We start from the raw sequence: 15,532 nt of genomic DNA, 5'->3' as shown, positions 1-15,532 counted from the left end.
CAAGATAAGGATGCTGAGCTTTGTCTGAAGAAAACATGCCAGGCTACAGTTAACGGAAAACATCTGGCCATTTAAACAGCGGAAAGTTTTCTGCCTTGAGCTGAAAGTGTATAAGATGTTGTGCTTGCACTTGTAAGATTTAATTAACCAATAGGCTTAGGATAGCAGTAACTAACTTGTAGCCAATGAGTTGTCTGGTGTATTATGGACAGAGGGTAATGACCAATCAAATGTTAACCAATAAGCACTTATGCTGGGGGAGTGGACAGCTTTTTAGGGGGATAAAAATGCAGCTTTATGATTAATAAAGCATCTTCGATCTTAATATCAGAGTCCATGTCATCATCTCCTCACTTTTATATAGATTTTTCATACACATTTGCTTTACTAAACATAGATTTTCTTTGAGCTGAACAAACTTCAGAGGAATTAGAAGCCACTGGAGCCAACAACAGTTTTGCAGAGGTACTTCTGTTTCTAAATATTTATACCTAACTCTTCCTGCTCATGACTTGGTCTGGCTTACCCCACCCTCATTATGAGAACTATAAGGCTTCTCCTTTTTGCATTTTAGTGACACAGAAACTTAAGATCCTCTGTTACTCTTGTCCTGTTTTAACAAATAAATAATTTTCTCCAATTGCATCCTTAGAACTTCATAATTACCATAATAGAATTACTGAAATTCAAGCTTGTTGTTTCATTTTTTCCTTTGTTTCAGCAAGTGATGCACTGAGATGATTAATATAAAGCAAAGGTTTGCTGAACATAACTTTTCCCCTTTAATGGTGTGATAACACACATAACAGCTTAATATTCCTGTAACATGAGTAAGACGACGAGTGCTAACAGCAGGAGTGTGGGCTCTTGCTCTAAGGACCCTCCTAAGATCATATGGCTGTTTGCAAACAGATACACAAGAAAATTTGATCTGGCAACTCAAACAGGCTATTCCAAAACTTTCAGCCTTGGAACTGCACTTTGCTCATGCAAGATTTTGACCAGCATGGGGAGAGTCTATTACCAATTTTACGGTCCTCAGGAACAGCCCGTTCTTGCTCTCAGTAACATCTGAAGAAAGCTGCGCTGACACATACTCACTTGGGGGCAATGGGGGCAGGGGTGTTGTTTAAAAATAGGACTGCAATAGCATCTTTCCATCAATTATTGTCACTTGAAAAATCATCTGTGCTCCTGCTCCCTGGTATGGGGTCAAAGTTAGAAAAATACAGACCAGGAGGAGGAGGGGTGTCAGCACTATTTCCTGGTTTTCAGGTATACTCCAACAGTGTCCATATTAAAGAGTCCTAAAATTGGCTGGGATTTAACAAGGTTAAACAAGCAATCAGGAGACAGCAGAGAACACAGACCAAGACAACAATGAACCCAGCAATGATTCAAGGTAGAGCATTTCCAGTTCAATCTGACTGCTACAGAAATAATTCTCAGACATAGTCTCATTAAATGGCAGGTTCAGATACAAGAAGCTGTTTGCAGGAAATCTAAGGCTAAATTATTAGCAACAGGACCTGCATCTAAAAGCTCTCCAAGTTTACAGTGCTACAAGAGACGTACATGCAGCACGCAACACCCCTGCCTCCTATCATGGGTGAACCAACAGGCTTTGGCTTCTGTGCACTGACCAGCTGCTGCTCTCAGCAAGAACTAAAATATCATCTTGAATCAAGGCCAGGATATGAGCACCCAGCTTGAGCAAGTTCAGGTTCCCAGAAAGGTCTTGCGCAGTCACGAGAGAATTCTACTCATAACAAAGTCTTGCCCCTTTCCCTGCCAGCCCCTGAACCACCCACACGTCCTCACACAACACACATCAGAGGGAACCGCAGCCTCAGTCATCCAACGCCACTGGAACAAAACACACATTCCTGAGAGCAGCAGCAGCTGAGGGTCACAGATGATCAAGTATTGGCAGTCATTCCACACCAGGAGGAGGAGGGAAAGCTAGATTTTAGAAAGACAAAATAATAAACAAAAGTGTCTCCAAGGATTCATGTAGCTGTAGCACACTAAACTAGCATACAAAGGATATTTCAGAAGAGTTCTGGTCATGTGATCCAACAGCAAGTTAATAGCTTAGATCATATACAAAACACCCTAGTGAAGAATTAATTGCAAAATTTAATTTCTCTTCTTGGAGTTGCAGATGTGGTGGGTGCATTTTTGGGGAGAGGGTGTTCATACTATTCTGTTTTAAACCAAAGATTTTCCGTGCATGCTATTTCTACTTGTGCATTGGAGTAATAAAATGGGAATTGCCCTCAGTTTGATATTTGCTGAACATACAGATATAGATAGGTAATCTAGGGAGTTGTTTTTTGTTTTTTTTTTTTTTGTTTGTTTGTTTGGTTGGGTTTTTTTGTTTTTTTGTTTTGTTTTGGTTTTCCACTTTAAGAAAAAAAAAAAAAAACACCACAGTGACATTTAGAAAGACTGTAGGAGAAGATTAAGTCTGGACACCCTCATTCTTTTGAGAGCTCATAAAACAGTACTTCACAGCCAACATAAATGAGAAGGGTATTTACAGCACAGTTTCACTAGTTTGAATCCAGACAGTTTGACTGCTTGAAATACATTCCCATCCATCAGATGTTTGGAAACATTGCAGAACTTTAACCTCATGGGACAGGACATCCAACTTGTGTCAAGACCTCTCACGATTTCTTCATGTGAACCTGTGCCTCACATACACACTCCACATGAAGTCATGCCACTCGTATGAATATACTCATGCTTATGTTCAACTCGCCTTGCAAAGAGCAAGCACTACAGGGATCAAATGCTTCTCCAGTTTAGTCTGCTGTGAAATACATCTATCGTTTTTAATTCATGATCTTTAACACATTTAAAATAAACAACAGTGCGCGTAATACCTGATGCAAGGATTTCAGCAACACGGGATGCCTAAAGAAGTACAAATATTAAAAGCAATAACAGGATGACAGTTATGACATTACCAGCTTGGACCTTAGCACTAGCAGCTCAGCACACAGGAACCAGTCACTTCCATGGAAGGAGATTGCTAAGCTCCGCAAGAGGACAGCGGCCCCTCGGCTGTACTCCTCTTCCTACCCCAGATACATCGTCTTAACACACCCAGCTTATCTTAATAAATAAAGCAATTTATAAGTAAAGCTCAAATTAACAGAGGGATGCATTTCATACAGCTTCTTACCAGTTTTCAGCGAGCATAACTTTAATGCCAAAGATCACACCTAACTTGTGGAAACTCGTGTTGGTTATCAATGGTCAAAACATCACTGAAAGAGAACCTCTGAAAGCAGTTAAGCAACTTAATCTCCTGTAGCTGTCATTTTATATACACCAATAGAACTGAACACAAAGACTTAACAAAACAAACACTTTTCCAAAATGTTTGGAGGGGAGTGTGTGTGATGAATGAATCTTTCTTGCATAAACAAAGATTCCTTTAACAGAGGAAGTCTCAAGTAACTGCCCCATTACATACTGTACTCTTCATACTTTATAGAACCAATAAAGTTCTGCAGATAAATCAAAGTACTTCAAAACTAGACAGCCAAAACAACCACCAAAAAAAAACAAAAACAAGCCATACATGCAGAAACAACAAATAATTGTGCTGCAAGTACCATGCAGTCCCACAGCTCAATGCAGTCCATTTATTTTTCTTCATGATGGGAATCTCAAGTGTGATGTACAACTTGACCAGATCTTTAATTCTGTTCAATCTGAAAACAGAGACCAGTTGCACATGGTCAATACCAGCAGTTATGGCACAGAATGAGAGAAGAGAGATACTGTTCTAGGGTATTATTAGACAACTTGCAGAAAGCATGTGTTTAAACAGTATTCCCCAAAAGGACTCTCACAAACACTTCAGCTCTCAGGGACGTAATTTTGTGTTCTGAGCAGGAGGAGAGCGAAACACAACTCTGACATTACTGACATAATCTCATTAGCAAAACTGCAATACCACTGCTGCTGTCTGTCCATTGAGGGTTTAGCAACCACTAGCCTCATTTACATGTTCAGTCAATTATTAGAACAACATCAGGACATCAGGCACTCTGCATTACATAGTTATAATACATCAGAAAATAAATAATTTTTGCTAAACTGAAAGAAGAATTTCACCTCAATGCATTCTCAGTTCTGAAAGTCTGCAGCACTGCACTTTTAACCCATTTTCTGTACATTATTACTCCTGACACATTTCACGAAGAAGTCACAGCTTTCAGCTCTAAAGCTTTCTGACAGAAATTTTATCAAGTTGTTTCAGCCAGACACCCGCTTGCATTGCTCTAAAAATCTCTGTGCATCAACAACAGATCAACAGATTCTGAATAGAGCCTGTTTTCCCCACCCAAGTTCATAAGCCTCCACAGGGTAATGAACAACAGTTTCTAGCTCACTCCCTGCCCCTTCACTTAATTTTTTTTTTTTTTTTTAGGAATGTAAATAAAGAGTGCAAAATACGGTTCCATCTTTAAGTCTACATCCTGCTATATATGACAGTTGTTTCTAAATTCCCAGCTTACTCACCATCTCTGTAAGGACAATCAGGCACTTAAGAAAAAGAACAGCCATCAGAACAGAACATACTGTGTTTAGTCAAGTACTTTCCCCACTCCTTTAGTCAGTTCATTACTGACAATTAACTAGACTTCCAAAGCCCATTTACCAGTTATTGTTTATAAACTTAGAAGAGATTTATCTCAACACAAACACACACCAGCAGGAGGAGAGGAGGCCCAGCTAAATTCTCTGATCACCAGCAGAAGCTTATTTACCACTGAAGGGGCATATTCCCAGTGACTGTAGCTCGAGACTGACACCTGAGTGTAAGCTCAGATGACAAAATTACTTCTCTGTTGCTATAGCATCAGCCTTTTCACTTATCACACCACACCATCATATCACACGCAGCGATATATTACAGCGTCGCATGATAACACCACAGTATGCTGACCTATTCAGGTGGAGCTGTTCCAGTTCCTTGGAGGAAGACAGCCCAAAGAGGCTCAAGTAGCCTCGCCATGACAAGGCATGCCCAGCACTCACCAAGGCACAAATACCAGCAGCTCCACACAGCCCTCACCCATCCTGAGATGCTCTCAGGGACACACACACCTGTGGAAAGTACCTTAATGAGGGTTTCTGAGGCAACGTGACACAGCCCATCACCTTAATATAAAGCTAAAGACCCTGTAGAAAGAAAAACTCAAAATAAATACTTCATAATGTCACGGGACACATAATAAAACTTAAATAGATACAGCACATTCACCACAACTGTTTCAGTGTTTCACAGCAAACATTACTATTCCCTTACAAAGATCTAACCTGGGGAGGCAACAAAGCTACAAATATTAAGAGACTTGTATTTCCACAACGCATATGTGGTGATTAGTATTTAGCACTGAAAGGCTCACAAAGCTCATGTTGAGGTTTTTGAGGGGTTTTTCATTGGTTGTTAGGTTTTTTTACTTACTGCTAGCAAGCACTAGTTCTTCAACAGCAAATTTAAGAAGCAAATCCTCTTGGACATGGTTGCATACAGTAGCTGCTTCTTCCAAAGCACGCTGTTGTATTTGTTCCCATTCCCATCACCAGTGCACCACAACCAGAGGAATAACGGCGGGCCGCCCCACAGCCCATAAGGTTCTATGCTCCTCAATCCAGCTGTAGTCAGCACAAATGGTTCCCGTAGAATACAAGGACAAATAGAACATATTTTTGTTTTTTAAACGGTCAACAATAATTAATCAAGAACTTCTAGTCAGCAGCTACTGCCCTGGAAGAAGAGAAACATCCTGGAACATGAAGGATGGTTAAAAATTATTTACTGTGAATCAGTTTAGTTTGAAATTAGAGTGTCCTTCGGAGGAAGTATCCTTATTATAACAGTAAAAAAAAACAAACAACACACCCACCTCTTCAAAGACCTCTGCCCAAATAAAGACCCTCACCCACTGAGCTTCCACAAGAGAAATTAAAACTCACTGTAACTTCAAATCAAGACAAGGCATGTTACTATCCAACGAGCAATAGAAGTGATAAGCAACTAACCAAGAGTCATCGTAGTAAACATGCAGTCATGTAGCTTGAAGCGTATGACACCTTGCAGTTCTTCTGTGTGGTGTCCTAGCTTTGTGGAACTACCCCCTAGCACCCATCTTTGCACAAACGCGGAAGAAATTGGTATCTCGGCTCTATGTGCAAGATTGGATTTTGCACACCGGGTAGCAAACTCCATTTGAGGGACAACACAACCAGCCCCTGGGGCAAGCGGCATCCCCAAAGGCTCCCTGAACAAAAAACTTATCACCTACAGCCACAAATCAGCTCTTGCTAATTCAGTCATGTACAGATCTTGTAATGGAGAGAATACCCCAAGAGAAAAAAAAAGAAGAAAAACCAAAACCCCAGGGCCCCCACCCCCCCAAAAACCACCATCAAAACACAGCCCTCCCACTCCACCAGAAAAGAAGCCACCAACAAAAAGGCAAAAAAGAAAATCACCAAAAAACAAGCCTCTCCCAAACACCCTTTTCATACAATATACACATACAAATTCAAAAGCATGCAAATAAACTTTGTAACAGCCACAGAGCATGAGAAACATAGTAAACCTAAAACTGACACAGAAGTCAGTACCAAACTACAATCCTTATTTCAAGCCCTGTCTCTCAAGCATTTAAAGTAAATAACTAAACCATTACCTCTATGATCATCGCCCATCAAGCCAGCTAGGACAAACCTCTCCCCTGCCCACAAGAAGGCAACAGCCTCACTGAGGTGAGGCTTCCTCCGGCTTCTAGTACTTTCTACAGGACTGCTGCGTGAGGTGATCAGGTGAGTTACAGGACCTGCTTCACAATTAGCACCAGCTGGCTGTAATTACCCTTGAGCAGGCTCCTGGGCTGGAGAAGCTCTGCTAGCAGCTGTGAGGGGCCGAGCCGGGCCAGGACGACTGAAAGGTGATAAAAGAGCGAGGAGTGGAAGGAAATCTTTCCCTTGAGACTTCAGGAGGGATGACGCCCCTCACAGCCAGCTATCCTTCTGCGTGGTTACTAGCTAGTCCCACTCCACATCCCTAAAGACCCAAGCCAACCGCAAATGCATACCTGTACGAGTGAGAGAATAATCTTTATTTTCAACGTATTGATTTTTGGTGGAGTGGAGGGAGGCTCAGCAATCCCTGAGGGCTGTCTGCCCACAATTGGGCCTCCCTGAGCACATCAACCTCTAGGGACACCTCCTGCATTTTGGCAGCAGCCTGGCTGGGTTTCAGTGGGTTTTGCTTTCCAGGGTAAAACTGTAAAACAGCTCAGCAACAAACAGCCTCCTGCAGGGTTTATTTTTGGGGCTACCCAGGGAAGGCCTCTATGAGGAAATGCTGTTCCTTTGATACTGATAAAATCATTAACTTCTGGTTTTATACGCTCCAAGCATAAGTCATAATATTTGAGGGACACTTTATCTATTTTCCTTTCCACCTGGTTTAGATACTTCAATATTACACATACATCAGGGCAGCTGACAGTATTTACTAAATCAGCTTAGTCTGGGAACATATTTAAGGCTCACTGACAGCCAAAGCCCTGCAACTCACTTTATTTTTTCCCTTTTTTTGCTTTTCCGCATTTTCCTACAAACCAAGAAAAGCCCCAGCTGGAACATTAATGGATTTTAAAACTTTAATTTCTCCCCTCCACAGCAGGCTAGCTCAAACTAAATGGTTTTCATGACAATGGTAAATCTTCACACAAATTTTCTGCGTAAATGGGGACAATTCACCATAGTTCCCTCGTTTCAGAATCTCCTGTGTGATCAAAAGCATCTGCTCATTTTCAAGATTTTAGAGAGCTCCTTTGACTAAATGCAACCAACCCACGGTCATGCGTTCTCTCACGCTCTACATTTCAGTTACTGTATGTCATGGAAACAGGATTGAATACCAAGGATTGGCTGTAATTTTGCACATATCAGATTTTTATTATGGAGAATTTTTGCTACTTTTAAAAAAAGCTCCAGTATCTCTATTGCCTGCTCCAAGATTGTTTATAAATACTGAGCTGAACTCCTAAGTGGTGGCCTAACCTTCTAGCCAAGGTTGCATTTGCTTATTTATAGAAAGTATCCCTCTTAGGCTTTCTCTATACCAAACATTAGCTTTACACAGCACCAGCAACTAGTTTGGTTGTTCTTCCCATCCATACTCCCTCACGTGCTTCACGTGCGATCCATTGCAATGTACCTCTCCCTCCTGTAGGCATTTGTGATTCCCTTGCTGAATGCGACAGAAAGCAAGCATTTTAGAAGATTTCACCTCCCTTATATATACACTCTTCCAGGGATTAGATGGCTGGACTTCATGAAGTCCAGCCCAGGCCCCGGGTGATAGGAGAACTTTGCCGGGGTAAAGACCTGGAGCCAGAGCTGTACCTTCAATCTCTGCTTGCAAATTCCCTTCATGTTTGGCTGGGAAGCAGGTTTTCCAAAATTACTATTTCCCTTTCTTGATTGTGGCCCTAAAAAAAAATTTGGCAGTGTGGCAATAGTATGTTTCTTATCCTACAGTGTGTTATCATATATTGTGATTCAGTTTCTAATTATATGATCACTTAAGCATTTTTTCCAGAGGCCAATCCAATCCAGTGTAAAGGACAGACACAGAAGGGGAGAGAACTAAAATTGTACAGTCCTTAATTCTATTAGTTTGTAACTACTAAGTGCTTGATTTTGCAACCTAAATAACACCGTAGCATAGCAATTTTCATATGTAATCTAGATATATGTAGTAATTTATGCTCTAACTGTAATTACTTTTTCTACATTAGCCTACATCTGTTATGCAACAGGTTCATTATGCATTATGTTTCACCATTTCAAATCATCAAGAAGACATTTTCCAGCACCTTTTTCCCTTTGACAGAGCATATGTGGTTCAGTGAAATAGAAATGTTCATTTTGATAGACGTTCTCTTTACTCGGTGCTGACGCCTAAACGAGTACTTCACTATGCTGATTTTCAAGTCATTCTAGTTTTGAACAAATTACTTCTAATCCTTCGTACTAGCAGAAGGTAAAATTAAAAATAAGCTTGAATCAAATTAAAGTTCAAAGAGACCTTGAAAATGGGGAACGCAAACCAAACTAATTTTTGAAATTACGGAACTAGAATCCACACCAGCAAAGAGGTGAAGGCAAACAACATACCGTCCAAAGCAAAGGCACTGCAAGGGTGGGCTAGGAGGGGCATCAGTCTAAACCACCCATGGAAGAGAAGCTTCAAATATCCTCACATCCCACCAACTGGTAGTGGGGGACAAAGAACATCCTGCAGTAGGAAAAGCCTGGGGAGTGGCATAAAGAGCAGTGGGCTAGAAAAGGCAGCACCAAAGCACACCGGTAGCATATGAACAGTCAGTGATGTGAATGGTCCAGAAGATGACCTCTTAACACTGCAGTGGCATATAAGCCTTTAGGAGGGTTTGTTTTCTCCTCTTTTACAGGATAAAAGTATAAAACAGTAAGAGACCGAATCCTGAGAAATTCCTGAGAAAAGAAAAGAAGAAAAGTTCTTGCAGTCCCACACACCAATCGAAGATTTTTGTCAAGCCCTAGGTGCAGACCTCATACCGATTAGACCACATCTGTTAGAGTGTAATCATGTAATCTGGCAGGCTGAGAAATTGTATCATTTGGGCATAGAGATGAATTGCTATTGCATCCAAGAGTCACATTTGGCACGATACACCAAGCCAGACATACTTCTTATTCCCAGCGATCCCAACTGCTTGTGGAGACTTTGGCTCTGTTAGTAATGAGGTATCGTGTAAAATCTGAAGGACTCGTATTTCACTCTCTTAAGTACTCATGCTCACTCTCTTGCAATACAGGACAGTTTTGCCACAGAAACATCTCTGGAGAAACAGAATGACAGGAGCCTTATTCTGCATCTTCCCACATCCACACCAGCACTCTTCTTCTGAGCACCATGGTGGGTGCTCTCTCTCCAGTTTTGGTTTTCACTCCAAGCCATGAGTTTTGCACCCCAGAACCCTTTACATCCTTTTGAATGTATTTAAAAAAAAAAAAAAGTCTTGACTAGGAAAAGGAGGACGTCCAGTTCCAGGCATCATTTATACAGAAAGGTCTTTTACCAAATGAGAATTAGGCAGAAGGAAGGGATTTCAGGGGAATCAATAATGGCATGCCATCAGGAAAATTATCGTGCGACTGCTGTACATTGCTCAATGATCAGCTCAATCACAGTAGAAGACTCTCCGACTCTCCTGCACGCTTTCTTTTCATGTCAGATAACAGATTAAGATCACCGATTCATTCATGCCTGCTCAGAGGCGCAGGAGAATAGCAGTACCTAAGCACCATGGCAGATAACACTGAGTGGGACACTTACAACAGGTGAACTGGCTTTCAAAGAAGAACCCCAGAACAGTCTGAGAGTCAGTGATGTGGGAATCCCAGTCTCAGTCTTTTGCTCCAAACAAAGCAGAAAGGGTGTTCACAGCCACGTGTCTCGCAACCCAGGAAAGATAAGCAACACCTGTTTATGGATCTTTCTCTTTATTTCCTTAAAAAATATTGCAAGATTTGTCCTAGTGTAATGCAGCAAAACTCCAGAGCACCTAATGCCTTCACAAAACTGAAAAACTATTTCTTGCCTAGCTCTACCATTGACTATTTCTATAGCCAACAAGTTGTCATGTCTAAGCTATCTGTATGCTGAACTGCTTGCACAGTACGATATATTCAGATATCTGTACTTCGGTTTAATTTTCACTTTTCTCTTTAGAATGCAGGAAAGTCACCAGATATAATTCAGCCCTTCAAAGCTTCTACAACATTAGTGAGAGGATATTCCGTCTCTTCTAGTAAATGTGTTCTTCAGATTCTTCACTAAATCATAAAACTAGTATTGTCTAAGACAGTATTCACAAGTTTTAGTATTGCTGGTCTGTTTCTATTTAACTAGACATAAACACAGCTCAAGCCCAAAGCACTGAACAACCTTAATTTTATGTGGCCCCATAAACAGTACAATTATTATTGTACGTTCTTCCTGCTAATGAGTTAGGCAGCTTGCATTTTCAATGGATTGAACGTATTTCCTAGGGAACAGTTAGTAAGAGGGGATTTTATCCCTCTTTCCTTTATTTTACTCACAGAAACGCAGTCACATAAAATCACACCACCAAATTAAACAGGATTCCTCATTGAAATCTTCCGGTTGTTCAAAGGACCAGACAGAATTGAACCCTAATGTGGTCTCTACCCTTTTGTACCTTCAGTCATTTCTTTCTTACTCTGAACAACTTTTAATCCACCAGTCAGGTCCTAATACAGTAACCTGATTCCTTTCCTCTGAAGCCAGCTTGATTTACAGTGCTGAGGGTCATCAGAAGCGGCAATGCACCTTGCAGATACACTCGTGGTGGCTGAGGAGGGCAGTTGGTGTAGTAGACCCTGCTGCACGTGTAGAGCTCAAACACTGGAATAGCATCCACAGAGGCTGGAAGAAGGGACTCGCCTGCCAAACAGACAACGGGAGATCCATAAAAGGCTTCATTTAATCCTGGGCCCATGTCGCAACATCAGCCCAGCATCCTGGCCTCTCCCTTCGATACTATTTTTGTTGCCTTGTTCTTTCTACAGATCAAGTGTTCTGATGCAAGACAGTATTTGGTTTGTGAATTTTATTAACATGGTTGCATTTCTTAATATGAGAATAAGTGTTTAAATATTCTTTTGACAAGAGAACTACAGCCTTGACAACTAGAAGGGAAAAAAAGTGGAAATAACTCATGTGACTACTAATGAGAGAAACAACATCCATCCTATTCCAAACATGATGGTCTCCAATGGTGTCATTTACAATAGCTTGGCTTTTTGTTTGGTACCTTACGCTTCATGTAACAAATTTCACTAGTACTGACTGCAGTAGTTGACCCTGCAAAGTGTACCTTAAGCACAACTTAAATGGTACAACTCAGGTGTTGAAAGTAAAATACAGTTCTTGCCAAAACAGGTTCACAGCTAACAGATGCAAATAATGGCCTCAGTTCTGCAAATGCCCCCAAACACATATTTGACATGAAGGACAGATTCAAAGATCTCTTAAATTAACTAAAAGAAATTGTAAAAATTCCACTAATATAACTTCAGTTCAAACAGCTTCTTCAGTGCCTTTTGCTAGCAAGCTGCAAGACAGGACTTAGCCTCAAGGACCTCTGAGATGCCCCCGTGTAGTAGGAATTCTGTATGTTGCTGATTTCAGTTTTCATTAAGGAGTATTGCGATAAGTGCACTGTGATAACAAAACAGTCAATACAATGGATTCGAGCAGATGTGTTCACTTCCCTTTTGTTTTGTACTCTCCCAAGTCTACTCTCCTTCCCTCCTAAGGATGAAAGAGATACTTGGTGAAGTGGGAGGCTGGTAGTGATTTACAGAAAAACTGATTGACTTCAGCCGTTGCTGTGTTCTTTACCTCGGTCTTGAATGGCTTTGTGCATTTATTCATGGATTTTTAAATTCCTGTGAAGGTCACCTTGTCGAAGGACAGCAAAAATTCAAATAAATACTAGACTCTACCACAGCCATAGTTCGGAAACATGCTTGATGAGTGATTTCATTCTAAACACAATTAAAAAGACTTCTAAATATAGAGTGAACAAAATGCATAGGAAGACAGTAAAACAGCTGTAATAGTCAATTTTTTCCATGAGTGACTTCCACATACTAATTCAGGATATTACATTTTTGTTTTATCTCCTGTAAATTGAATAACCCTGTGAGAACGCTCCACGCAACGCAGCGGTCTGGGTTTGCCGCTGGACGTGCTGCGTCCTTCCTCAGCGGTGTACTTCATTACGGGGTGGGGGCTGCTCTATTACTTTCTCCATAAAGCAAATTATCCCCACATTTAGAATTACCGAGCTGAAATCAGCTTGTTGGTCCAGCAGGGCTTCCCGTCCCTTCGACTCCATTGGCGGCTAGTGGCAACCACTTGTTATTAAGCACTATGAACGGCAATAATTGCTTGCTATTAAAAATAAATAACTGGCAGCCTCGTCTTTCCCACGCGGCTGAGGAGGTTTGGAACGAGCAGGGTCATCGTAGGAAGGGAGCTGTCACTGAGGCTCTTGGCCGCTTCTTGGCAGGACGCTGTCTGTCTGGTTCCAGTAAGCATGCGGAGTAAGTTATACACAAACAGAAGCCAGGCTTCGGGAGGATTCCCTGGTGCCTGGGATCTTCATCACCAGGCCTTTCCTTTACTACCTGGAGCTTCTTTTCCCTCCCCGACACCCTCCATCTGTCCTGCTGGTATTGCCGATTGCACCGAGGACAGATAACCTGGAAAGATCCCTACCCGTTTTTCTCCCTCCTAAACCCAAACTTAGCTACTAAAAATCAAACGCTCTTTTTCCTTCCAGTTTCCAGCGGGGAAGGGAACAGGAAGTGCCAAAATACGTGGGGGTGAGCAGGGCGGCTGTTCTTGTGGCATTTCCAGCCGGGGTCAGAACCAAACCCACACAAAGGCCCTTTTGCTTAAGTTACCCGGCACAAACTTCCAGCGCGTAAGGGGCTTGACAAGTTTAGATACTCCTCCAAACTTTCACATGCCTGTCCCGACTGCAGACCCCTGAGGTTTCCTCGTCAACAGTACCGCCAGCTTCTCAGCGAAAATGAAAAAAAAAAAAAAGGAGCAGGATGGGATTTATATTTGGGCTGTTTGAGTACATACACACCATACTAATCTGATTACTCATTGGGAATCCTTCTTTGCAACAGCTTTTTTCTTTATTAATCTTACCACAGTAACGCTACAGCCTTAGCAGGAACGAGCAAACTGAACACGCCAGCACCGTGTCCCTCCATTTGTGCCTCTCCTGTTTTTAGGAGACCCAAAGCGCTCGTGGCACGAACCCCCCCCCCAGAACCCCCAGCAGCTCAGCCGCAGCGCTCCCCATCCACGCCAGCCCAGCCAGGTAGCCAACCTCAAACCACTCCCGCAACCAGCTTCACCGTTCCAAAAAGAAATTAATGCAGCCGCCGCCGCAAACCAGAGCGCTCTTGCTCTCGAGGGGACAGAGGCAAGCAGAAAAGCGTCGCATACAGCAACAGCGGGAGCAGCCGCTTGAAAAGCGCTGCATCACGTTAATTAAGATTTCACCTGCGCCTCTCGACACGCTCGGCTACGGCAGCCACGCACCACAAAACCGCATCGCGCCGCGCCACCGTGGCTCACAGCCGCGTGAAGCTGTGCCCGCGCTTTCCCCTCTGCGTGGGGCTGCACCTGCGCTGCCTGAAACAATCTCGGGGGAGGTGGGTGGGTTGGTTTTTTTTTTTTTTGTTATTTTACTTGATTATTAATAATAGTATCATTATTATTATTGAACGACGAGCAGAATAGAAAAGCACCCGCCTATCGCTGCCGCTGTACTGTGGGGCCACTCGGGTCCCAGTCTTTCCGCCCCTCCCCACTCCCCATCCAACGGGGCTCCCCACTCCCCGCGGGCGGGACTCCCCACGCAGCAGGCCCGTTGGCTCCCCCCGAGCCCCATTGCCCTCCCGTGGTGGTGGTGGTGGGGGGTTGGGTGGTCCCTCCCCGGCGGGTTCCACCACACGACCCCCCTTCCCCCCCCACACACACACCCCCCACCCCCACCGCCGCACCTGCCGCCCGCGCAGGCGCGGCCCCACGCGGGGCGCGGACACGCGTGTCGCACCCACCTGGCGAAGGCGCGGCGGGCCGGCGGGGGGCGAGGGCCCGCCTCCCGGCGCGGGGGGCGCGGGGGCAGCCATCTTCTCGCCCCGCCGCTCCTTCCCGCCGGCGCCCGCCGCTCCTCAGCCCCGCGGCCGGCGGCGTCCCGCGGCCGCCACCATGCCGGGGCCCCACGGCCCGGCACCCACCCGGGAAGGCGGTGGGGTGTGGGTGTATGTGTGTGTGGGGAGGGGGGTGGGGGGTGACCTTCCCGCGGCGGCGGTGCCGCTGCCGGGGCTCTGCTGCAGCGCGGCCGCACGCCCGGCCCCCTGCGCGGGTGGGTGGGTGTGCGTGCGTGTGCGGGGGAGCCGCGGGCGCGGAGGGGCGCGGAACGTGGGGGGGAGAAAAGCGGGGGGGGGGGGGGCGGTGAGCTCCCGGACAGCTCCGCGGCTGCCGGCGAGCGGGCGGGGCGGGAAGGACCCGCCTCGTCCTCGCACCCACGCTCCCCCCGACACCCCCGCCCTTCACAGCTGCCCACAACCCTCCCACCGCCACCCACCCCCCCACACCCGCGAGTGGCCACAGCCCGGGCATCCCCGGGCAGCGGGCTGAACCCACGGGGGCTTTGTTTTAAAGGACGGCGTCTTACTACACCTTCCCCTTCAGCTCCGAGTTTCAAAATACAGAGTAAAACTGTGGTTTAGGGGTTTAGAAAAATGCGGCTGTTTTCAGACGCGATTGTGCCAATCCTCCACCGTCTGACTGCGCAGAAAGGCACACAGGATTTTAGAATGCTCA

At 44.3% G+C, this 15,532-nt stretch overlaps 1 protein-coding gene across 1 annotated transcript in view; it reads right to left on the bottom strand.

Annotated features, from left to right (window-relative positions):
• ANK2 (ankyrin 2) overlaps window positions 1-15,146 on the bottom strand; it is a 372,599-nt gene extending 357,453 nt beyond the window's left edge. The window contains exon 1 of the mRNA XM_042796632.1: window positions 14,764-15,146. Within this exon, the coding sequence (XP_042652566.1) occupies window positions 14,764-14,835 (72 nt within the window). The 5' untranslated portion in view covers window positions 14,836-15,146. The remainder of the gene's footprint in view (window positions 1-14,763) is intronic.
• Window positions 15,147-15,532: the final 386 nt, after the last annotated feature.

The sequence above is a fragment of the Tyto alba genome, unplaced genomic scaffold, assembly GCF_018691265.1.
Source record: "Tyto alba isolate M040663 unplaced genomic scaffold, T.alba_DEE_v4.0 Super-Scaffold_23, whole genome shotgun sequence".
Classification (NCBI taxonomy): Eukaryota; Metazoa; Chordata; class Aves; order Strigiformes; family Tytonidae; genus Tyto; species Tyto alba.
Note: the sequence above shows the minus strand (reverse complement) of the source record. Positions and strands in the feature narration are given on the sequence as shown.